The following is a 27,147-nucleotide window of genomic DNA, read 5'->3' on the forward strand; positions in this document are numbered from 1 at the left end:
GATTGGCAAAATTAAAAAAAAAATAGGTCAATATTCTCATTAGGTAGGAGAGCGACTGTTAGTATTTAAAAGTTAATGACCACAGCAGTCAATGCTACTTAAAATAAATTAACAATATGGTTAAATAAAATAGCAAAACAATTCTATAATAAAAATTATTTTCATTAGTCAGAAGCAATTATTTTCATGATGGATTTTTAATTTACTACAAACTTAAAAAGATATGAGTGAAGTAAAATTTCACAATATTAACATTCTTTAGCATGTATTAATTAATGCACTGCATTAATTAATTTACTGAAACTATAAACAAAATCATCAATCATGCATGAAGCATTTTTTTCTTTTAAATAATTTCCATTTTAAAGTACCATTCGAAATAATTTTTGGATCAGAAACACACATAACATTTGACTATAACAATAGTGAAACTTTGGAATGTAGCAATGCAGTTGTATCCTCTCATGATCTATTTGCATTGGATGCAAAATTAAAAATACAACAAATCAAAAGCTGTAATTTGTTTTTGTTGGAAAAAATTATTATGCTGCATTAATTCACGGGTAAATTTAATACAGCTATGAGCCAAATATTATAAATTAAAATAATGTCAAGACTACAGCACTGTCTGTTATGAGGAGGAGTTAATTTGTTCAATAAGGAAACTTTACGTTCATTATTTTCTTGAAACTCAAAACGAATTTTACATTTCCAATTTCTTGATTACGGGATCACAACTGATTCATAAGCGGTAAAAAAACTACTAGAAAATATTCACAACTAAAGATACAGAGAGCTTCAAAAGTATTATGTTTTTGCATGATAATTTTGCACAAATCTTTAATTGCTTTTCCTATGGCCCCTTGAATAAAGAAATCACATTTTTCTGTATTTTAAAAAATGGCTGAAGAATTTTAGAAATTATGAACTGAAACAAAATAAATGGATAGTTGAAATCACTGACAGGACAATTTTCTGAATATGGCGTGTGAAGAGGCTAGTGAGATATATACTTAAATCAATTTTTAGCTTTTTTTTCCATTTTATTTTTAATTCAAAATGTCCTTACTGAAAACATTTTTGCTGCTTGATTATAGTAAATCTACAGGGAAAATCCATTCAAATTCAGTTATTTTTTAATCATTGAGTCTGTTAATTTAGTAAAGGAAAAATAATGTATTCTATGTGTTTATTTAAAAAGGTATAACTACTTTCTTTCGTTATAAAAATGATATCAAATATCTCCATTTAAAAAATACATCTGATCTTTGATGTACAAAAAAAATTACACTTTGGTATTAAAGTAATGTTGTATCATATTTAAAACAAATAACCATAATTAACATTTTTTTAAATGCTGAATGAAAGTAAGTTGTAAATAATAAAATAATCACCATTTGTCTAATGGCTAAATCAATACAAAAAACCAAATGGTTTTAAAAGAACATAAATAAATTTAACAGATAATAAATTAAATACTAATACTCATAATTTAATTTAAGAATTATTTTCTTATAAAATTTACATTATAACACTCATAATAAATAGCAAATTTTGCAAGATTGCAAATTAATTTTAAGCTTTTTTATTTTATTCACTCTCCTAGTGCTTCAACTTATAAGATCTGCATATAAAAAAATTGTAAAATCCTTTTTTATAAGTTTATAAAATATATAACTGCTGTCAAAAAAACAAACATACAAACATAGAATCAAATTAAAAAAAAAATTAGATAATACACTCTTTTTACAATTGTTTCATTGGACAAAATTTTCATTTGACTAAATGTACACAAACATACTTATGACAAAATTATATAATTTCTCAAATACATATTTATGTATTAACAGTATTAAAGAAAAGCTGTTATTCTCAAATAAAAGAAAAATGACATAGAATGACTCACTGATCCAGAATACGAGTAATTAGTTTATTTTTTAAAAAACTATTTTCATTACTACTTGAATGACAATATTTAAAAATAAAATGTTAAGATATTTTACACAACTGTATCTTTTTGTTTAATTTTTTTTAACAATAATGACTTACCAGTTATTAAAGCGTGGTCTCCAATTATTGTTTCCTCTAAAAAAAGGTCTAGGTCCCACATTATGTGACTGTTGAAAATTTCCTGAAGGAGGACTGCCGCCAGAAGGTCTGAACCGAGGTGGCATCCCTCTTCTAGGACCTCTCCATGATTTAGGACCAGAACCTCTTGGCCTAAACACAGGGGGTTGTGAAATTAATGGTGGTGGTGCATTAAGAGGAGGAGGTGTATTAAGAAGTGGCATCCATGTTAAATCCTCTATCACACCGCCATCATCCTGTTCATCATTTTTTATGTTACTCACTGGATTATTTAAGTCCAAAATTTGGCAAGCAATGTTATTACCTTGTTCAACATTAGAAAAACCTGGCCCGGGCACTGGGTTCGGAAATCTTGGTCCTGCATTATTAGGACCACAAAACCTAGAGTTTGTGTTTGGAAACTTTGGTCCTGAACTATTATTTTGAGGTACAACATTTTCATCCTTTTTTGTAAGATGCTGTTCCGTTTTTAATTCAGGAACTCCTCTTTTATCATCTTCATTGGGGAGACGATTCACAGATTTCTGACTAGTGATTTCAACCCCGATGTTCCCTGGATGAATTTCTGGTTTAGTTGACATTGGAGGCAATGGAGGTGGCATTATTTCACTGAGTTCAATAATATTTTTTGGAGGAGAAGGATTCAACTTATGTAAAGGTAATTTCTTCTTAGGCTCTTCTTTTTCTTTCAAAGGAGACTCTATCTGCTCTAAAGAGACTCTAAAGGAGACTGGCTCTGCCCACCAGTAAGAGGTTCCAGTGGACTACGTAAATCTGATTTATGAATTTTTCTGTTCAGCTGATTTTTCTGCAATGATGTCAACAATGTGGGAGGTGGTGGTTTTAATTTTACTGATGTAAAAGACCCTGGTAACTGAGGATCCTCTTCATCACTCATCTCCATATCAACACTTTCAACTATGTCTCTATTATCTGGCAATGGAATTTTCCTAAAACAGATAAAAAAATTTATAAATCACAGATTAACTTCAATAATCATGAAATCAGTTTAGAAATGAACACCTAATAAAACTGGCCAATAATATCATGCATACATGCAGTGACTTCTTTGCCTTGAAAAACATTTGAGGTCAATTATCATACATCATACAACCTGCCATCTCAGCAATTATAAAGATAAATAGTATATAATAATAATTTTTTAAATAATTTTCATTAACCTTCATTTCCAGTAAAACTTTTATATAGTAAACAGATCTTCAACAAGTCTTACTAAACTAATTTTATTAATTTAATTAATAAATTATAAATCTTCCTAAAACAGATGCCCATTTAAAACAAGCTTTTTTTATATGGTCCCAAAATAATTGTTACATACAACCAAATCTATGTTATTTGGAATAAAATGAAAAAACAGAATTTGCCAAAAGTCTGTCACAAAATTAAAGCCTACACTAAAATAGAATTTGGATCAAGATATTCAAGTTCCTCTCTTATCAATAATATAGCCCTTGATTATGGAAAGGTTTCAACTCTATATAGATTTCATAAAGACGGAGTAAACTTATTGTTTTAATCCTTCTAAAATGATGGTTTTTTTTTTTTAATTTTACAAGTCAAAATACTGTTAAACAAAAACAAATTCCATTTTATAATTTGCACATTGAAACGGTTTTTTGTTATTATTATCAATAATAATAATAACTAGGAATTGACTTTGGTTATCAGTTTGTGTTTGCTACAATATAATCAGATTAAACAGCATTTAAGTAAAGGTACTTTTACATAAATTACACATATAAATACTATGAAGGCCAACCAGAAAATGGTACCAATTTTATGATAAAAAGAAAATCTATCAAATTTTCTGACCGGGGCAATCCTGTATCATATTCCTCTGTTCCCAGTTCACCAAGATAGTAGTCACTGTTTTAAGTCTTATCATTCTCTCCCAAACATTTTCCTCCAAAAAAGGTCTTTCAGTTTGATAAACAAATGATAGCCACTAGGGGTCAGGTGAGGGGGTACAGGTTGGCTGATTGAAAATTTCCTACTTCAGTTTTAAAAGCAACTGATGTATTTTCTTATTGGTATGAGACCATGAAATGTAACAGAGGAACAAAATGCTGCTAGACAACAGGCTTCTCTACAATTTCAAACAGTCTACCACAATTTTGTTACTGTTTTACAATGTGCATCAGTATTTACTTATGCTAAATGGACCATAAACTCAGCAAGGAAGGACGTTTTTGGTTCCAGAAGACAGTAGTCGTAACTATTCAAGTACAGACTCCTACTTAAATTTGTTTGGTTTGCATGGTGAACAAGGTAATCATATACTGAAGTTTACTCTCTGGTATAAAAATTCAGCTTTCATTCCCAAAAGGGTGATTGCACCCAAAATGAGCTAAATGTAGTATTTAGTTATTTCAGCAATTGAGAAGTTTTTCAAGGCAGCAGCTCAGAGGTAGAAAAGACAAAGGCCAAAGGTTGTTCGCAAGATAGAATGATAGGACCCTTACTCTAGTTTGTTGAATTCGATTCTTTGATGTGGTTCAGATTAATCAATGGGTTTGCGTCATCACTTATACAGATGATGAGCTTTTGTTAGTTAAAGAAATTCATGGAGTAGGATCGAGTTCAGGGCTTCTCAGGCTTGTAACATATTCCAGTTGTGAAGATAACAGCATAAGATGGTGTTCAGCCCAGAGAAAACTATTATGATATTGCTCCAAGGGTGACTGGTTGCTACACAACAAGCTCGTGTATCAATGTCATGTCATCCAATTAGGTATGTCCTGCTTCAGAAGTATCTACATGTTATCCTAGATGAGAATTTTCAATTCAAGAAGCTCTTTCAATATGTTGCCAAGAAAGTGTGATGCTGCTTTCTTTGGTATTTGTAGAGTAGCACAATTGGAGATAAAATTTTAGAACTAAGCATGATCTTTAAACAGTGTTTATGAGGCTATAATGCTGTATGCTCCACCTGTCTGGGCTCACCAAATGATGTCTGGGGAGCCCAGTGTCTCTTATAATTGTCAGTAATTGGTGGCTATACAACTGCCTCTTGCAAGGCAGTCCTTGTTATTCCGGATGTTAAGACTACTGATATCCTTGCCACTGAGTGCTAACTACACTATGATGCCAAAAAAGATAGGCCCCACCTGACCTCCAAGCACAAATGAGAAATTGAGAACCAAGGTTTCTGTTTGAACAGAAACCCATTCCATCCTCAAGGTAGGTCAGATGGGATGAATCGTCTAATGGCTGTCACGTTCATGGTATTTTCCTGTAGAGTAGTCATCCTGTATATCTGTCCAAATTACAAGTCTGTATGTACTAGAGTAGTAAGGGAACTTGCAAGAATTAATGCTGATTTGCAAGTTATTTGGAAAACCTGATGGGAATCGAATATACTTACTTAGGTTTCTGACCCTGCAGAGGATGGCTGAAATTTGATGCTCTAATAGCTAGAGCAACCTGGGTGGCTAGGAACCTGCTTGGGTGCTTTCTTCGCCAAGATAAGCATTTTGGGATCAAAACCTGGTCAACTGAACTTATCATTTTTAGGATGAAGGTAGATTGTGTTAGGAACTCTGTGAAGACATTTGACTCACTCTCAAAAGTAGACCAGCACAGAGAGAGATGGTAAATAAGTTTTGTTAGAATTTCATTGAATTTCTTGTCTGACAAATTAAGAGTTGGATTTGGGACAAAATTGTTGTTGCAATCAACCCTTGTTTAAGGGATATGGAATTAGAAATTAGATGTTTCTAGTAGATTGAAATGAATAAATTTTTTTGATAGTACATCTAGTTTGAAATTTAGTTATGGGAAATGGTTGTTTTGTGTCCATGTTAGATATAGGGGCGGAGATCGCATTTCCATAAACAGTTAATCAGTTAGTTGAAAGTACTACAAATTAAATTAGGCCCCACCTGACCTCCAAGCACAAATGATAAATTGAGAACCAAGGTTTCTGTTTGAACAGAAACCCATTCCATCCTCAAGGTAGGTCAGATGGGATGAATCGTCTAATGGCTGTCACGTTCATGGTATTTTCCTGTAGAGTAGTCATCCTGTATATCTGTCCAAATTACAAGTCTGTATGTACTAGAGTAGTAAGGGAACTTACAAGAATTAATGCTGATTTGCAAGTTATTTGGAAAACCTGATGGGAATCGAATATACTTACTTAGGTTTCTGACCCTGCAGAGGATGGCTGAAATTTGATGCTCTAATAGCTAGAGCAACCTGGGTGGCTAGGAACCTGCTTGGGTGCTTTCTTCGCCAAGATAAGCATTTTGGGATCAAAACCTGGTCAACTGAACTTATCATTTTTAGGATGAAGGTAGATTGTGTTAGGAACTCTGTGAAGACATTTGACTCACTCTCAAAAGTAGACCAGCACAGAGAGAGATGGTAAATAAGTTTTGTTAGAATTTCATTGAATTTCTTGTCTGACAAATTAAGAGTTGGATTTGGGACAAAATTGTTGTTGCAATCAACCCTTGTTTAAGGGATATGGAATTAGAAATTAGATGTTTCTAGTAGATTGAAATGAATAAATTTTTTTGATAGTACATCTAGTTTGAAATTTAGTTATGGGAAATGGTTGTTTTGTGTCCATGTTAGATATAGGGGCGGAGATCGCATTTCCATAAACAGTTAATCAGTTAGTTGAAAGTACTACAAATTAAAGCAAGTGAGAGAAATTGGAAGAAGCCTAATACGAAGATGAGAGCAGAGTTGAGTAAACACACAGATGGAAATGTTTGCTGAGGCATTTGCATTTGCATTTGCATCGGTGACATTCTGAGAGAGGCCAAACTGATGACAGTGTTATGTAATCAGATTTAGAAGCTCTAAACGATGACCTCCGGTAAAGCCCATCAGTGCTAGAAATAGAGAGAGTGGTGTGTGGCAACTGGGATTGTCATGGCAGGAATCTTCTCTTACAGGGGTCAAAATGTCATGATATGTGTAAAGAATTCATCTCCATCTTTTGCATAATGATTAAAAAATTACAATGCAGCATCTTAATGGGGATTTTTAAATGTTTAACACCAAGTCTGCAAGAAATTTTTTTACAATTGAGATGAATAGTGACAATTCCATGGATAATGTTGGAAGAAGCAAATTAAAAATTTTCATTGATTTCATCAAATAAAATGCTGATCCTGTTAGATGAATTCATCAACATAGCACAACAAATCATTTATAATGGTGTCTTCAGCATAAACTTCCTAGATTTAATGGCAAATACCATCAACCTTCAACAATACGGAAGGTATAGTAGAAGGAAAACCTTCTACATTAGCGATTTTACAGTCTTTTAGGACCTAAGATGTGCAATGCACTATCAAGAAATATTACAAACCTACAGAACAGAAAAAAGTTTTGGCATTATTTAAAATATGGGTAAAAATTTAGACAGTACATTTACAAAAACTGAATAAATAAATACATTGGATTATTGGACATCATTTTTTTGTTCTTATTAAAAAATAACTTAATTTTTTTTTAACCAACATAAAGAGGAATGTTCTGATAATTTAGCAAAATTACACTTATGTATTTTTTTTTCTGGATTAAATTTTATTATTATTATTGTATTTTTTTTTCTGTGAAAAATAGATATATTGTGGATTACTTCTTGTACTAATTATATTTCCATACTTGGGGCTTAAAATCTAAACTGAAAGTTACTTCAAAATTTAATAATAATATTTACATTATGCATGTGAAAAATGAACATATCCACGTGTATATTTATTTATAAATCAATATTAATTGAATAGTGAATCCACCTAAGCAGTAAAATATACCAAAGTATTCAAATCTTAATAATCCAAAATATGAATCCAATTAAGCAATAAAATACAACAAAATGTTCTTACCTTATTTTGATCCATTATTTAATTGTAAATTAATATGGATTAAATTATTAAATAGAAACAGAGCTATGAAATGTTAAATAAAGTCTGAATGCTATACACTTTTATTTGCATACATTATTGTTGTATACAATACAATAATAATCTATTACATATATTACTGATGTACATGATACATCAATAATAGCATCAATTACAAAAATGAAAAATGTATATGATTCAGACCTTTTTTTTAAATAATTTAGATTGAAATATATACAAAAAGTCGAAACTTTAAACCAAACTACACTATAAATCTTTTATTTTGTAAAAAAATTATAAAACAAAATTAGCAATCCACAATAAATAAAAGAAAAATAATTAAAAGCTTACTTAAAAGCAGTGAATTAAGTTAATCAAGTTACATAATAATAAAAAATATAAAACTTTCATATTAATAACCGATTATAAAAATGAGATATTTAAACAAAATTTCATTTTATAAATTTGCCAATTAACTTGTAAAAATTATCTGGGTGTTTCAGAAAGTAACCTCCATTGTAGCTTAGCGCTACTAGTAATGTTAGTGGTGCCACTACTGAAACATCAGCGTACTCTCTGAATAAGTGCGCTTCCAGCTGTGTTAGTGTGAGCCGTGTACTTCAGCGCGTTTGCTTGTTATAACCTAAAAACATGAGCACTGCAATAAAAAATCCTACAAAATACAAGGTACATGCTATCATAAGATTTCTTTGAGCACAAAATGTTTTGTATCAGACATCCATCGTCAGTTATGTACTGTGAATGGCCCAAACGTTATGAATGACGCGATGTAGTGTGGCAATGGGTATGATTTTTTAAAAACTGAACCCCCTTTTTGGATACATGGATGTTTGTTTGAAAGACAAACATCCAGGAAGAAGTAAAGTGTGTTAGGCTTTCTATAATGTGAATGATGATCTTTTCAGTGAAACTGATGAAAAAATGCATCAAAATAGAAGATTTAACATCTCTGAACTTTCTGAACAATTCCCGCACATTTCTTGTATGGATTTGTACAAGATTGTCACCAATAAATTAGGCTACTGGAAGTTCTGTGCTTGGTTCCAAAAAATGCTCATAGAGATTCATCGAACCAAACAAATGGGCTCTGAATTAGACTTCCTTTCAAACTATGACATGGAAGGAGAAAGTTTTTTAAAGAGAACTGTGACCGGGGGCGAAACTTCAGTGGTCTACATGAACACCAAAACAAAACAATCGATGGCCTGCAGCCATTACCAGTTCTCCATGTATACCAAAAAAACCAGCCAAACTTTGCCAACGAGGAAGGTTACAGCTACGGTTTTTTGAAATGCCAAGAAAGTTCATCCAGTCCATTTTATAGAATATGGTATGACAATTACTGCAGCAGTCTACTGTGAAACTTGGAAAAAACTTAAGCAAGCCATTCAGAACAAATGTTGCAGTATGCTGTCATCCGATGTGTTGTTTTTCCATGACAACACTCGTCCTAAAAGCGCTCAAGAACTTCTGATCAATTCAAATGGGACATTTTTGTTCATTTCCCTAACAGCCCAAACTTGATATAAAGTGATTTTCTTCTCTTCACTCACATGAAGAAATGGCTTGCATCGCAGCACTTTGATAATGATGACGAATTTCAAAATGCCGTGAAAGATTGGCTAGGTACTCAGGCGACTGAATTTTATGAAGGGAAGATATTTGTAAATTAGTGAAGCGCTATGACAAATTCTTGAGTCTAAATGGTGAGCATGTTGAAAAATGGTTAAAGTTGTAATTTTAAGTTGTATATAATAAAATATTTTTATTTATACAGGTTTTTTATATGTAGGTTACTTTCCAAATCATCCTCATACTTATAAAAGTAGGACGGTAATATTTTACCATTGGAGAAGAAATCAGAAAGAAATATTTGCTAACAATAACGCAAAAACAAAGCATTTCTGAAACTATATTTATAGAATAAGTAAACGACATGAATCCTTCCCATTATTCAGAGGCCTTAAGAACTTGCCACTGCGTCATATATATTTCTATAGAATACTAATGACATATTATTAAGGCTGTAAACAGGATAGGATCCTTGGTACTCTGGCTATGAGGCCTTTGCGGCAAGCAGTTAGACTAGTTCCTCCTAGGCCAAGAATTGAATTACTTAAACATTTTTATTCATAGGTCCAAAAATATTTAATCACTTACCCAGGGAATTTAAATCCATAGAAGACTCTAAAAGGTTTTCACTATCATTTTATGATTGGTTGTTGTCAAATGAAGATCTAGAGATTTTTGTTATTATTTTTGTTTCAATTTTTTATCTAGGATTAATTTCATTTTCAATTTTATCACTGTATTCTTGTATTGTATTTATGGTTCTGATTTATTTAATCTGTATGCATGTACATTTATTTAATTTTATCACTAGCTGCAATTTTAGTACTGCAAGATCTGTATTGTGTAATTATTTTTTATATTCACTTGGAAATCCATACTTGACCATTATTCAATAAATGGTTAGTTTATTATTTTGCTCATTGAAAAATAATGGATGTTAACATACAATACAATTATTACTATAGGGAGTACCTAGTTCCACAAGATTATGTAAAAATTGTTTACTTTTATTATTTTATATTGTTTGGTTGTATGTCTACTAAGCTTATGTATTAAGAATTTATAACTAAATAATTTTATTTTCATTTGTAATCTGTTTATTTTGTGGAATAAAGATTATTATTATTATTAATTCTTTTCTTTACTCTCACCAGCCTAATATATCTTGGAATTATTTTTATTTCCTCATGAGCAATATAATAATATGAAAATCATAGAAATTTCAGATTTATTTGAAAACTAATAAGTTGTTCAAGCAGGAATATATTTTTAATTAGTTATAGAGAAAGTGACCAAGTCATCACAGAGGTATTCCTTTGATGACATACTTTTCAATTTTTTTAATTGAATTAAGGGTAAAATAATAATGTATTAAACGTAGTAACGTAAGTATTTTTGTAGAATAAAATTAACAAATTTATCATTAATGCAAAAAAAAAATGTTTATATCTTTTTATTTTATAATGTTACAAGCTGGTTTATGCTTTGATTTTATTGTTATTTCTTTCTTTTACTGTAAGTGAGCTAGAAAAGCTTTAAAACAAATACTATGTGTTTTGTTTTAGAAATAAAATGTAATTTACTTTACTACACTAAGCTGTTTAATTAATTATAGGAAAGCAAAAGAAGTAAATGGTAATAATTCAAATACAAGACGAGATAAACAATTTCTGATGTCATTCTATTTACAGCCTCTGAATCACCAACAATAAGTTAACAAAATTTTAAAGAATTGATTAGGTTATATACATAATAACCCAAGGACTTCTTTAACTCCTTTCACTAATCAGATGAATAGCTCTTACAATATTCCAGTTAGTGATTTTTAATTTTATGTTTGTATGTTAAATGATTTCTTGGAATGTGTCCTCAGAAAAATTTCCAAGTCTTAAAATGTGATTTTGCATCCTACACCTTCTATACAATCTAGCAAAACTTTCTCTGTTCTATTTTGTTTTTGTTAAAAAAGTACATTAAAATTGTTTGTTTTTTTAGAAAGTAAGGTAAAAACTTGGGTTGTGACCTTATCTACTACTCCCAGATACTGAATTACATCTATTTGATTTCCTAGTAAAACTCCACTTTCAAGATTTGATTATTTTCCAGAATTTTCTTTTCTTCATGATTATAATCTATGTATAATATTATCATTTTTTTGTTGTAGAATAAAATATTGCAGCACAGTTATAAACTAAAATTGGCCATTCTTCATTCTATTTCATTTCCTTCTGTATCTTTACAGGCTAATGGAAGCTAGTGTTCTTATTTTTTTTCATTTGGTTTTAAAAAACTTGATAAAACATGAAAAAAAAATTACATACCATAACAATTTTAAACTTGTTTCATAAATATACACAGTAAGAAAACCCATGTCATTCAAACAAAGAATGATACACGCAATGAAAAAAGTTGGATCATGAAACATACACCATAAAAGCACTGAAAAATATACACCAAAGTGAACAGAAACTAACAAGATGAACAGTTCCCTCACCAAAAACCCTGTTGGGTTAACAAAGTAAGAATTGGTCACAAAAGAAGATGAAAACATTAAAAAAAAGTAACAATAACAGCTCAGGGCTAGAAAGAGGTCACAGGGTAAAAGAAGAAGTCAAGGAAAAATGATCATTATAATAAAGTGTGAGCTTTAGTGCTTACAAAACATTTTGGTTTGTAAAATTGGCATACAATTTTGTATGCCAATTATAGTAAAACAATTTAGTCTATAACGAATAAATGTAAGGAAAAGATGTATATTGGTAATTACTTAAAATAATTATTAAAAATATTTATTAACTTAAAAATATTAACTTACTACATTATAAATAATAAATAGTATTAAAATCACATTATTCTAAATTCATTGTAAACTTTTCACTATGATTCCCATTGCTAATCTCACCATAACTGCTGTGTAACAGCAATATTTTCTTCAAAAATTCATTAATTTTTTGATAAACTACAAAATTCTCTTACACTGAATGTAAATTTTGGAACTCACAGCAGAGTATCCAAATAAAAAAAAATAACCCAAAAATCTAAAAATAAGACTACTGCTACTAAACAAGTTGTATTTAACCTCGTGCAAATATACCTCGTTCAGAGAAATTATTACTAAAGATAAAATTGTATTAAATTTTAAAATTAATTATTACCTATAATCAACATCAACAGGTTGTGGTTGCCATTGGTTATTGTCATTATTCAACGGAGAACCAGTCAGACTTATAAGATTTCTGTGGTCAATTTCAACTGCTAGTGGAGGCCTCAGCACATCGTCTTCACTACTATCTTCTGGTACTGGAATTTCATAGTCCAATGAGTTTCCAAAACACTCTTTATAACCTGGTGGTGAATTAACACCTTCTCCCCAACTTGCCTAAACAAAAGTAATGGTAAGTTAATATGAAAAAAGAAACCTAAGAAAGGAAAAATAAAATATCTTAGCCATCTAAACAAACCTCATGTTACCAATTTGCTTTTCCATAATCTCACAGGCTAATATTTTAATATATCACATTTGCTATTTTATTATTCTATTAAACCAGATCACCAGTGGTGATACGTTATAAGCTGAACTCTCTAAAATGATTAAGCACAAAAAAGTAATAAAAAGTAAATTCTTATAAATTAGGATTAGCTACAGTGATTAGACAATAGCATATTGGTTATTTACTGTAAATAAAAATGGTAATACAATGTTATCTTTAATGATAAGACAATCTTTTATTTGAAAGCAGGCAAAAATTTATTTATTTTAAATAAAAAAATATATATATATAAAAACAGAAAAAATACCAACAGCAATGAAAGTTTAATCTCAACTTGAAACTGCTTTGAAGTAGGGAAATAGTTATAATTAGAGGCTTTTCAGTAGGAAATCAAAAACATCCAATAACTGTAAATAAAAAAAGTACAGCTGCTAAATTAAGCTACGTTAATGGTCAAATAAGAAAATAAATAATAGCTTATTTACTTTTTTAAATTATGTAGATTATTTCATTTTCAAAATGTAAGTACAAATTTAATAAGCAAGTGAACTACTAATTTATACAATGAATTACTCTTTAATTTACTAATCAAGACATATACACAGGTACTTTTGATACCTGCTGCATGCTCTATTGGGGACTGCAAGTTCACACACCCGTATATAAAAACTATATATATATATAAAAATCCCCTACACTAATAAAATATTTGAATTTTCAGAAAATTTATATAAAATTCAATTTTTATATAAAGAATTAAATAATAATAAATTATAACATTTTTAATATTATTAAAAATAGTTATTATTAATATTATATATATATAAAATTTATAAATAAATATATATACATATAAAATATAAACAAATAAACATCTAAATCCACCAGTTACAGTTCAATAAAAGGTAAGAATACTTGCCTATTTGTCTGTAGTACTTACAGAGCTTAACTCCATCATTAGCAGACCAATTTTTGTAAAATTCAAATATTATAAATAAAATATATAGTTAAAAATAGTTTTTTTTTTTTAAAAAAAAACCATAGTTAAAATGTGAGATAGTTTATTTAACCATGGTGTGAACATAAGTTTTAAATATGATAATAGTATATACATCATACTAATAATAATTTTAAAATTTTAACTTTTTTTTTACAAAAATAACTATATTTTATTTATAATTATGTGTATTCTTAAAAATGTCTCTGATGCTGATGGCACTGCAGACATATAAGTGAGTGTTCTTACCTTTTATTGAACTGTGCATTTAGATATTTATGAGGGTCATTGATATGTAAACCAGAATTGTTCTGTGTGGATTGAGGAACAGCAGTAAATGTGGTAGGGCACTGTGGGTAGTAAGGTGGATATGTGTGAAGGGGAACAACTGGCCAGCCATGTTCGTAGGTAACATTCCTGTCAGTAGCAGAATATCTGAGCAGGAGGTATCATCATCAGTTTTGTAACGAATTAGCATCTTTTGAGCAAAAATTAGCATTTTTTGCCAACAAAGGTGTCAAATTCTCTGAAATTTTGACTCAACTCTAGGCACAGTTTGGAGATGCTACCCTGTCAAATGTTTAACCGAGCCAAAAAATTTTGAGGTGGCTGTGATGCAGTGGAGAACAAAAGTCACGAATATCATCTGCAGACCATTGACAATGATTCAGGAAGTTCATGACCTTGTGGAAGATGACTGTCACTGAAATTACATCAGAGGCGGGTGTAAGTGTTGGGAGTGTGCATATAATGTTGTCAGACACTCTTGGATGCCCACTGGGCTGGTTTAGTGGTTAACTCATTGCAAATTAGTTGATGTCGAAGTTGAGAGTTCTAAGGTTCAAATCCTAGTAAAGGCAGTTACTTTTATACAGATTTGAATACTAGATTGTAGATACCAGTGTTATTTGGAGGTTGGGTTTCAATTAACCACACATCTCAGGAACTGTCGACCTGAGACTGTACAAGACTACCCTTCATTCACATTCATATATATCATCCTACGAAGTAATACATTACAGTGGTTCCAGAGGCTAAACAGAAAAAAGAGAGACACTCTTGGATACAAAAAAGTGTTGGCAAGGTAGGTTTCACATATGGGTATGTGTGGGTTCCATGAGACATAGAGAAATGTCCGAAAAGAACAGCTTATGAATTGCTTTGTGGTGAAGGGAGGCATTTAATGGCCGTACTGTGACCTGCGACGAAATGTGAGTTCACAACTGCACCCCATAAAACAAAAGAACAGTATGGAGTGTTGGAAAAGTGAGAGGAGCACTATCAAGGCCATAAAACACTTCTCAGCTGGAAAATTTCTGGTAACTGTCTTTTGGTAACTAAAAAGGTATGCTGATGATTTACTAACTGCATGAACGAAGAACCGTAAATTCGGCATATTACTGCCAATTGTTAGATGATGTCAGGGCTGCTCATAGCAACAAACGGTGCCGGCAACAGATTCACAACATCCTCCTACTCCATGGCAACTCAGACTCACGATAAACTCACTAAATTCATTGGACACTTCTTCAACACCCACAGAAAAGTCCAAACTTGTCACCAAGTGATTTCTACATGTTTGGTATGCTGAAAGAAGCTTTAGGAGAGGAAAGATTTAAAGACTATGCCGCAGTCGAGCATGCATGTGTGGAATTGGTTGCTGAGGCAGCCATCATGTTTTTTTGATGAAGGAATCAGGAAGTTACCTATCCAGTGGAGAAAATGTGTTCCTATTGAAGGAAACTATTTAGAAAAATAAGGTATTTATTTGTAATTTTATCTAATATTAATGAAGCTCTAAACTATATTTGAATGACCCTCGTATTACTAATTGTTTGATATAGTGTTATACAATGTTCAAAATACATACACACACACATATATATATACAAACACACACATACATATTATATATATATACATATAAAAAAATTCTGTATTTTTTTAAAAATTGGATAATAAATGATATAAATAAATTCAGAGGATTAAATTCTACTTATTAATAGAAAATTAAGACAGATTTGTGGGAGCAGGCATCCCATAGAGTTTTATCATAGGCCCCACTTTATATCTCACATATAGATCAATTAATTAGTAACTAGTTTAATTCAAGGTAATTCTACTTACTTTATATGAAAATAGATAATGTACAGACATAACTGAACAACGATACACCAATCATCTGTTCAGGTAAAGCTTTATATCTGCAGATCACGAACTGTCACTTTATAATGAGTCTAGGAGCAATGTACATATAAGTAGAAATTGACTGAGCAAGAAAAATTTTCCTGAATTTTAAAATAAATATAACAAGAATACAATTTACAACATACACATCAACAATAACACACCAAATGAAAATGTTAGCAGTGAATTTCTGTGGATTACCACAGACAAATATTTTCACAGGATAGATACATTAATGACTTCTATGATGTGTATTTGATGTATATGAAACATAGGTTACACGGTGATGCAAGATAACAAACCATGTGATGATGCGGAATATAAAGATTGTCTAATTTTTACATTCCGAGCAGTGTTATTTCAACAATAATAAAGAAGGGTAACCTTAATACTAAAATAGAGGAAATAAAAATCAACTTTTCAAACTCAAATCTTCAACTGAAATTGTAGTAGCCAGAACAATCAATATAATAGTGGCTGAAGTTCTGTATTGTGATAAAAACTCTTTTAGTTATGCTAATTAGTATGGTATAAGCAGCTATCAAGTTTTATTTCATTAAAAATTATTAGTCAGAAAAATTAAATTTAAAAAAATAACTTCTCTGACAAAAAAAGATATTAAATATAATTTTAAAAAATTGTTTCCTTTTAAATTAACAAAAATTATTTAAATTTAACACACCCAACCCCTTGCACACGCACGGATAGCCCACGTTTTTATATTTGGCCTTTAAATGACTGCAAGGCTACATTCACACAGGGTATTTCACACATTCCAATCTGTTTGGATTCGATGCTTGGTATCTTCTTTAGTATTTCTATGGCATTTTATTAGCAGTACTGGAATAAAGAATGTTCTTATTTGTTTGCCCACAGCTTAGGTGTAACATCAATGTAATTTTATCATTTGCTTTTAATTACATTATTTTTTTAATGTATTTAAGCGCTATTCATTATTTTCGATAAGTCATAATAATTCATTGTTTAGTTGCTTTTCAATATTTTGTTACTAAACAATGCAAGGACTATTTACATTCGCACGATTAGATTTTTGTATTTTATAAATAATCACAATTTTATTGTGAATAAAAAGATTGATGCAGAATATTCATGTCTGGTTAACAGTAACAGCACATTATGAGTTGGTACCTGATAGCATTCCTACGGGATCTATCCTTGGGCAAATATTATTTCTGATTTATGTAAATGACTCGCCGAACTCAATATGTCTGTTGAGGCCAATTACCTTTGCTGAAAATACTACAATGGCTTTTACAAATCTAAATTATTCCATTTTCTCCAATTTAGTTACTATTGATCTTATCAAAATGAATGAATGGTTTTTGGCTAATGGCTCGCTACTTAATTCCAATGAAACACAAGCAACAAGGTTTCAATTGAATCATGGAACAGTTACTGATACCCCATTGAAATTTTCAAGCTCTGCTTATTTTTTGGGTCTCACAACTGATGATGCCCTTACTTGGAAGGTCTAGGTCCAATCTCTGTCATCTAAATTAAACTGGGCTTTTTCAGTTGTACTTACACTGTCATGTATAATGAACAAGAGAATTCTATTGATGGTGTATTAAAACATATGTATATTCCCTTTTAAATTATGTTGTTATTTCTTGGGGTAATTCTGTTAATAGCAAAAAAGATTTTATTATTCATAAAAAGATCATTCATGTGATTTGTCAACTATACTTGGCGATTCATGAGAGTTCTTTAAGATATTTTAGAACCCTCACTCTTCTATCATTTATATTTTCCAGGACTGTACTATTTACTGAAGATAAGCTATCAGAACTGAAACATAACTCCGACTTTCATACTTGTAACACCAGGCACAAAAATGTCCTGTCCTCTCCAAACAGGAAATTTTACCCATAAAAAAAGATGCTGGGTACTGATTTCACAGTATATCTTGAACAATATTACTGTATCTATTTTTTTCAAACATTAATAAACATATATGCTAAAAAATTACACTAATGAACTAATCTATATTTTCAATAAACAATGAATAAGTAAACAAGAAAATGTACTGCAGCTAAACGATTTTTAAAAACATCATCTGTAGTCGATTGCCTGCCGTCTTTTATTAGGTCATTAATAAATCTCAAATAGTCATAATGTTAATGAAAATCTCCAACGTTAAGTTGGAGTTTCATTTCTTAGGGCTTCTCATTCTTCCTATTTGATCTTACCGGTAGAATTTCTTAGCAAACACGTCTATTGTCTTCACTCGCTTCTTCTAATATAACTTTCGATGTAGAAGATGCTTCATAAGTATCTTTCTCCACGCGTTTTACACAACACTTCCACAATCATTTACTACCATCCATTTGCATGATAAAAGAAGTCATCTTTTTTTCATATCCAGAGGCTGTATACTTTTTCCAAAGATTCTTCTACAATTATACCTTCTCAGCTTATAGCGGGAGAAAAATAATAATAGCAGTCAAGTGGGGATTCCAATAAACAGAATATTTTTAGATTATTTATACCGGTTGGTGAGGTCTTTGAAAAAATTATAACATTAACCATTTTATACACGATTATAAAAAATGTGGCCATTGCATGTTTGTATAAAACAGCGACTGCTTTGACATACTAGAAAAAACGGACGGTTATGTACAAAAAACTTAATAGAAATTTCTTTTTGTAAGGTGTCAACAAATCAGCTGTATATAAGTAAGAAATTATATACTAATTGAATACCACAGAAACTTACCGGTTTACCAGCCCATAAGCTTGTTAAAGACCGGGGAAGTGAAACTGTTATTAAGAACAGTTCTTATTACAAAAATTACTTTTAAGAAGATTTAGAGACAAAGCGTTAAATTTTAAAATTACCAAAACTTTTATTCTGTGATTAGTTTTCAATATTTAGTTGAACTGTACTGAATGACTACATTAGTTCATTAAATTAAATTTATGAGGGATAGGGTGCCTGGGTTTACCCAGCAGCTATCTCAGCCTTGTTTGGTTTTTACACAATCCCTAATTAGGAAACAGTTCATAAACATGGAGTATCACGACCCCATAAAAAAAAGGCTCCTCTTCCAGAAATCTAGAAACCGCTAATATAATATCACAAATGGAACCGGCAAGAGAAGAATAAAGGAAATGATCAACTCACAGCAACTGTCTCTGATCACAATAGTTTACCTTCTTCCACAAGACTATTAAGAGGTTATACTTTTGTAATGGGATATTACATAGTTATAAAATATTTCTCATAATGTATGGAGCATTTCACATTTTTCTTGTTTTCACTCAACAATGTAGATATTCCATCATATCCCTGGAATGTTGAGCGGGTTAAATTATATAAAAATACACAAAAAAAAAGGACATAATATTTAGTAATTAATTTTTTTAAGATAGTGTAATCTGAACACATGTTTATCATTTGGAAGGGAAAACTTATAACTCATTCACTGTCAAAAAAAAAAAAAATCCCACATCAGCCATAAATGACAAAATATATAATTTTTAACAGTATACCTAACTTATTGACTACAAAGAACACTTTTAATCAAATTATTAAATCGTAAGTATTTTCTTTCGATGTAATATATTGTATTCTGTCAAAAAAAAATGTTATTTAAAGTCAAGTTACTATCTGACCACAGTCAAATTTGTTTTAGACCTATATCACAGTTTTGGTTGATGAATGAAGATATTTTCAAATTTTAAAAATAATTATTTTTTTAATTTTAAATTAAATTTTTCATACAGGTTTGCAGTATTTACATTTTTCACATGTTAGAAAAGTAGGAGCCATTATTAATGGCAATACATACTGCTAAAACGGTACAATGAATCAAGCCTTGTCGCTCTCTTTGTTTACTGTATTTAGAACAGAATAGAAGCAATATTATTCATAGCATTTGCTTAAAAAAGAAAAAAAAATTCATTTTACTAAAATCAATTTGATATATTAATAAGAGAAGGACTGATGAAAACCATTAAATTAGATAGTGCTAAAAGTTTGAATTACAAGTAGTATTTTTATATGTTCATGACAGTGAATGGGTTAATCAATCGGGACCATAAAATATAGCTACTTGTGAACACTCGTGTAATAATAAACACATATAAAAGCTGTATTCAGTGGTAGTCATGTAATAATAGGAGATGGTATCAAAATTCAAGAAAAGAATCCACACTGACAGTGTTAAGTAAAAGTAATAAAAACTGATTAAAATGACTCGTGACTAAATAAAATAATCATTTTGTTAAATGAGTTCAAACAATAAATACCTGTGAATCACTCCACGAAGAAAATTTAGGAGGAAGGTTTGAATTCCAAAGTTTTTCTTGGAAATTTTCATCGATATTTGGTGGAGGTACTGAAGTATCAATTACAGGAGTGTCTATACCAGGCGGTTCAATTTCATTGGATGTAACTCTATTCGCCTGAGTGTTGTCTTGCGATGTCATTAAGGACTTTAAAAAATCAGCTAAACTGAATCCAGTATCATTCTTTGTAGATGATATCACCTCTATTGGTTTACCCTTCACAAAATAACATACAACAAAAATTAAAATTTAAAAAAATAAAAATACAAAACAATATGGTTAATTTTCCAAAAATCTCAAAATATAGAATTAAACGTATGAAAGTGAATTAAATGACAAAAAAAAATCTTACTACTTATTATAATCCTGTTTAATATATAGAATAAGAGTAATAACAATGTTATTTAATTTTTTTTACTACAGAATTACAGTAATCCCTTGATCTATACGAATTCAAATTTTCTATTAACACCATTGTTATATGCTTTAATTTTTTTTTTTATTATATATAATAAATTGTTTACAATTACAATAGTCAAATTAAAAGAAAAAATCTGGGAATTTTGGAAAATATTTAACATTAAATCCTCTGAAAATGTAATCACAGAATTGCTTACAAAAGCAAAGGGAAAAGTCTGGCTATATACTGAATATTTTGAGGTAATTAAAAAACAACCATCAATTATTTCCTTAAAAACCATTTATATTTTATAAAACACCATTTTCTTGTTAACCAGAAAATGGTTAACCTAATTTCTAATGAAATTAATTAATGACAATTAATAAAATTGTTCTCCCACTATGAATCATAAGACCTTGCCGACAGTGAGGGAGCATGAGTGCTCAGTAATACAGATTAGCTGGACCGAAGGTGTAACCATATCAGAGAGGTGTTTGAGAGCCAGACTAAGGAAAGATTCCTGAAAGAGGGCAGCATCTCTTTCAGTAGTTGTTAATGGTGTACATCAGCAGCACTTAAACAGCCATATCGTCACTCAATCTTCTGATTACTGCATAGCTGAAGCTGTGCAGTACTCAGCTCAATGGAAAACTACAGCTGTTTTTTTTTTCAAGGAAATGCAGCTCTCTGCTTTTTTAAAAGAGATGGAGGAGAGCCTTCCTTCCAAGGAGAGCCTTCCTTGGTAAAATATTCGGGAGGTAAATTAGTCCCCCCATTCAGATCTTTGGGTGGATACTACTAAAGTAGGGGTCATCAGAAAATTAAAAAATAACATTCTACGAGTCAGAGCATGGAATGTTAAGACGCCTAAAAAAGTATGGAAGGTTAGAAAATTTAAAGTAGGTTAAATGTAGATGTAGTAGGAATTAGCGAGGTTTGGTGGGAAGGGAAAAAAGACTTTTACTCAGGTGATTTTAGAACAATTAACTCAGCGTCAAACAAAGGGCAGGCAAGAAGAGTATATTTCATAATGAAAAAGAATATACGGCAGACAGTAGAGTATCTCAAAAAATTTAGCAATAGAATCATTATAATCAGGATAAAATCAAAATCTACGCCGACAACAATTGTTAATGTCTATATCCCTACAAGTGCCCAAGATGACAATGAGTTAGAGTGCGTAGAGAAATTGATTAAACATATAGAAGGAGATGAAAATTTAATAATAACTGGAGATTGGAATGCAAGCATCGGAAAATGCAAGAAAGGAAATATTGTGGGCGAGTTTGGGTGGGCAAAAAAAAAAATGAGAGGGGACTGATTTATTGAGTTTTGCACAAAGTATAGTTTAGTAATTGCTAACACTCAGTCTAAAAGTCATAATAGAAGAATAGTGGAAAAAGCTGGGCGATATTGCAAGATATCAGATAGATTATATCATGGTTAAGCAAAGTTTTAGAAATCAACTCGTCGACTGCAATGCATATCTCCAGGAGCAGACATTGATAGCTACCATAATTTAGTGGTAATAAAATGGAATGGGTTTAAAACCTCAAGAAAAGGTGCCAGATGAATTGCTGGAATTTAGAGAAGCTTGAGGAAGAGGAAGTAAAGAAGATCTGTGAAGAGGACATTGCAACAGGTCTTAGTAAAAAAGATAAGGTAGAAAATACAGAAGAAGAATGGAAGAATGTTAAAAAGTAAATACTTTTTGAAATCTTTTGAATCTTGGAGAGCTGCAACAAAATTGATGACTAAAAAAAATTGTTACTCTTTTGAAGAGTATTGATTTTTACAAATTCATGTGTAGAACATAAAACGCTTGTTAAGAATTTATGTTGATGCTTGTTCTGAATTATTGCTTAAAAGTTTTTTTTTGGATAGTGGACTGTATAAATAATGGTTATGAATACCAATTGTAAATATATAAGATTTGTATTTTAATCACAATTTGAAGTTTATAAGTACACACACACAAAGTCTAATAAAGTATACATTGAATGCCTAGGAATACAGACTAAAAAGAATGCACATTTCAATATATGACACAGGGAGTATAAAACACCAACACAATGATTCTCCAGACACATACTGCTGAAGACCAGCAACACTCACTTCTACATGAAACTAACCATCCATCATGAGCGTGCACATACACACACACATGCACATGCACACACATACACAAACCCTAACATAACTGAACTTCTGCCCTCCTTAAAATGCTTAAGCCAAACACAGCACTGTGTTCGACTCATGCAGTCATCCTTGTATGATTGGTTAAGCATTTAGAATGTTTCCGTGAAAGTTTCCCCAGTTTTACGCAAAATTTCACGGAGGCGCATTGTTCCTCCAACTCCTACATTTTTGCTTTCCACTAATCTGATGAGCAGCTTATGCATGACCTCACTCAACTGATAGTTCTCAATAACTAACGCATAGATCAGAACCCAGTAAAAGACAATATGTTAGCAAGATATGCAGCTAGGTATGCACGGTGGTTGGAGTATGCAATTTAAAAAGTTCAGCCAGTTTTTGAATAAACATCGTATATTCAGCTGCTAGAATGCAATTTGCTTACTATTTATTCATATAATATCGTATAAGTAAGAAACAGAATAACACAACTTTGAACACAAAAAATATTTTGAGACTTATGGTTAGTTTTATATTTATTAACAGTCAATTTATTTATTTAATTCCATTTGAATAATGTAATTTAAATAATTATAATAATCATTACCATAAAACTATGAAAAGTTTTTTAATATTGAACTTGGTGACTTTTTCATTTCACAATATTCTCTTGAATTAAATAAAATTCAATTTACACAATAACACTGTAAATGTATTTATTCATGCAAGGTAAGGAATTTAGTTTACAAATGCAGTACAAAAAATGTTATTTTCACTAATTTCTCGTGCAAAGACATTTCTTGCACTACTAAGATCTTCATAACAGTTATCTTTCAACTTTTCACTAAATTCAATACACTACAACAGGAACTAATACTAATGGAAAACCTTAATGTAAAATATATACTTAAAAGAGCTAATATTACTGGACTATTGTTAGAATGGTGATTTGTTTTTGTACCATCATAATAACAGAATGGCTGCTCTGATTTCTATTAGTAATCAATCATTTTTATAACAAATATATACAAGTGACCAAGGAAACAAAACACTCTGGAAAAATAGAACGTCAACTTATAACCTATAATATAACCTGTATTTCTCAAACTGAAAACCAAAATTATTCAACATACATCAAGCGGAGAATCAAATAAATCTTGAAAATAGAACCGAACGTTAAAATTATTAAAACAGAATTTAAATATAGATTGTAAAATATTATTTTGTTTAATTTTCATGAATATTTCCAGCATAAGTTACTTTTGTTATCTATTATGGTATAAGTCGTACTTCTTATTGGATTTTACTTTAACAATTTTCTAAGATGAATTAGCTGATATTACTAAATTTTTATCTGTTAAAATATCAAAAGAGCATGTACGTTAAAAAAAAGACCACATTAGCAAAAAAAAAAAAATGTTGTTTCACCATGACAATGCACTAGCACATTTCATCAGTCATCACAATAGCTAATATCAATGAACTAAAGTTCAAATTGCTTGCTCATCTGTTGTATTCACCAGATTTAGCACCCAGAGACTTATTTCATAATCTCAAAAAATGCTTTCATGGACAACAATTTAAAAGAAATGAAAAAGATACAGATGCTGTTAAGTTGGTATTTTGAGGAGCTTGACAAATAGCATAATAAAAATGGTAAAACTAAATTAAAGCACCGGTAGGAAAGATGTATTAGCTTTGTGGAGATTACATTGAAAAATAAAACCAAAAACATGCTGTTTTCTTCCCTCCCTTGTAGTTCTAATAGATCATTTAAAATGAATAAATTTCGTTACAGATATCTAGAGTACTGGTGCTTATAAAAAACTTAAACCAGAAACACATGGAACTATGTTTTGCTTCAACTCAACTATTTAAATGTTCAGAAAGAAATGTTTTAAACAGTCTATAATTCACAAAAAAAAATAAAAACAAATCTTTTAATTTAATTAGTAACTGTTCAATTTTATAGTAACATATCATACTAAGCTTTTCTACATGCATTTAGGAAAGGAGATACAGATAATACTGTAATTGTAAATTACCTCTTTTGAGACCTAACTAGATGACAATTCATCAGAAAGGCTATCATCAGCTAGATTTTCAGGAGGTGGGGATGCTGGTGTATCAAGATTGTTTTTCCCTACATCACATGGAGGATCATTTTTCTGTAACAAAAACAATACATTACTATTATTATTAACAGCACAAAAAATTTATATGATTAAAAAGTTTTATTCGAGTAGATAAATATTATGCCAATATAAATAAACCATTGATCGAAACTGAAAAAATAAGTCCCATTTTATTGATTATGCCAATTGTCTAAAATTAACAAATCTTTTACAAGTTTTCACAAGGACTGAAACACTGACAGAACTTAAACTGGACGTCAACATTATTACGAATATTTGCAGTCCACCACTTGCCACATTAAATTATTTTTTTATAAATGTGCATTAGCTGTGATAAATACAGTTGTTTATGATAAATCATGTCCGATCAACAAAGGATCACGATCATTCTATCATATATAATCTTTTGTTGTTATTCATGATATCTCATGCGGATTAGATATTATGCTGATAATAGACCTTTATATTGCTGTTATTTATTTTGATTCTACGCTACATCCAAGAAGTCCCACATCCCACCCAGCAATTGTAGCAACATGTTGCTACTGTTTTGAAAGTAACACGGCATTTGGTTCCTAAGAAATAATTTGTTTGCTATGAATGGTATCCTTGCTCTCGTGATTGTGATTGAAGCTCTCCAATCTTGAAGTTGTGCTGTGTGGAGCAGATTCATCCATTCTCGTGTTTCAGTTACAAATCGTGGCTGATGAACTTTCTCTTTGTTATAATTTCTAACTTGATCCTTTCTCATTTTGTCCATCCTCTTTTAGATGCTTTACTTATTTTGCTTTCCTATTTATTTCTCAAAGTCACACAGTACTTAAGAAGAAACAGACTGATTTTTTTCTAATAAATATACTTTTCATTATTAAATATATATATTATATAACTGTATAAATGTTACTCATTTTACAAATATAATATACAAACTTTAATAGATTAAATTCTAACTTTTTTAATTCGATCATCTCCTCTTCTTTCAGTCTCTTCTTTTATTATACCATTTTCATGAATTATTATTCCTAAATACTAGTAACTTAAAATCTATTCTAGTGTTACATCTTTCTACTTTATATTCAATTCCTCATTCTCACATCCAATCCTGATTACTTTAATACTCCCAACGATAACTTTTATTCTTCTACGTTGTAACCCTACTCTAATACTGCTTCCTGAACATTGTTTAGTTTCTTCTTAAACAATATGATGTCATCTGCATAAAAAAGAAATTGTATTACACTAGTTTTAAATTGCAATTTCCAATTGTATAACACTTAATTCCTCTTTTGCCATTAAATTCATGAAACTAAAAAAAGTGAGCTCAAAATGTCATCTTATATCATTCCTTTTTCCAATCAAAATTTTCTGTTTTCTTTACTATTAATTATGATTCTACAATTTTTAAATGAACCCTGTGAGCATATCCAGAAAAGGTTTTGGATCCGGCAAATAGAGTGATAATGTGCAAAGTTGTCTAATATTTGCATTGTAGCTAGTTGAAATCATTCAAGAAAACACATCAAAATACTCACACTTCAACTCAAAAACTTGATTTACAAAAAAGCCCCACACCTTACTCCTCCTAAGCCAAGTAGCCCAGCAAAAGGTTGGATAGCCAACCCTAGCAGAAAACAGAGTCAAGGACCTTGTTAAAGGCTGTAAGATTTGTTCTTCAGATTTCTGTTATCATCAGAACTATGCTGGATAAAAAACCAGGTCAGCAAATTCTTGTCTTGACAGTTATAAAACAACCTGAATATCTCAGGTACATAAACAAGGATAAGTTGAAAAATTCAGAGTTATTCGGGAGAAATTATAAACTTTGGTATTATTATACATTTAGGATTGACTCATAAGTATATCAACAAGATCAATAACACAAATTAGGATTTATTGTTACAAATTCTGCTAATTTTTCCAAAATTGA

At 30.5% G+C, this 27,147-nt stretch overlaps 2 protein-coding genes across 2 annotated transcripts in view; both read right to left on the minus strand.

The window, feature by feature from the left end:
• Window positions 1–2,835, minus strand: part of LOC142321382 (uncharacterized) — a 46,882-nt gene extending 44,047 nt beyond the window's left edge. The window contains exon 1 of the mRNA XM_075359413.1: window positions 2,050–2,835. Within this exon, the coding sequence (XP_075215528.1) occupies window positions 2,050–2,690 (641 nt within the window). The 5' untranslated portion in view covers window positions 2,691–2,835. The remainder of the gene's footprint in view (window positions 1–2,049) is intronic.
• LOC142321381 (uncharacterized) lies at window positions 2,798–25,228 on the minus strand. Its single transcript, XM_075359412.1, has 4 exons — window positions 25,131–25,228; window positions 20,511–20,765; window positions 12,719–12,942; window positions 2,798–3,038 (listed from the first exon to the last, which is right to left on the minus strand). Exons 2-4 carry the CDS (start codon window positions 20,688–20,690, stop codon window positions 2,798–2,800), a joined length of 645 nt encoding a protein of 214 aa, XP_075215527.1. The 5' UTR covers window positions 20,691–20,765; window positions 25,131–25,228.
• Between the last annotated feature and the right edge of the window lie 1,919 nt (window positions 25,229–27,147).

The sequence above is a fragment of the Lycorma delicatula genome, chromosome 3, assembly GCF_047948215.1.
Source record: "Lycorma delicatula isolate Av1 chromosome 3, ASM4794821v1, whole genome shotgun sequence".
Classification (NCBI taxonomy): Eukaryota; Metazoa; Arthropoda; class Insecta; order Hemiptera; family Fulgoridae; genus Lycorma; species Lycorma delicatula.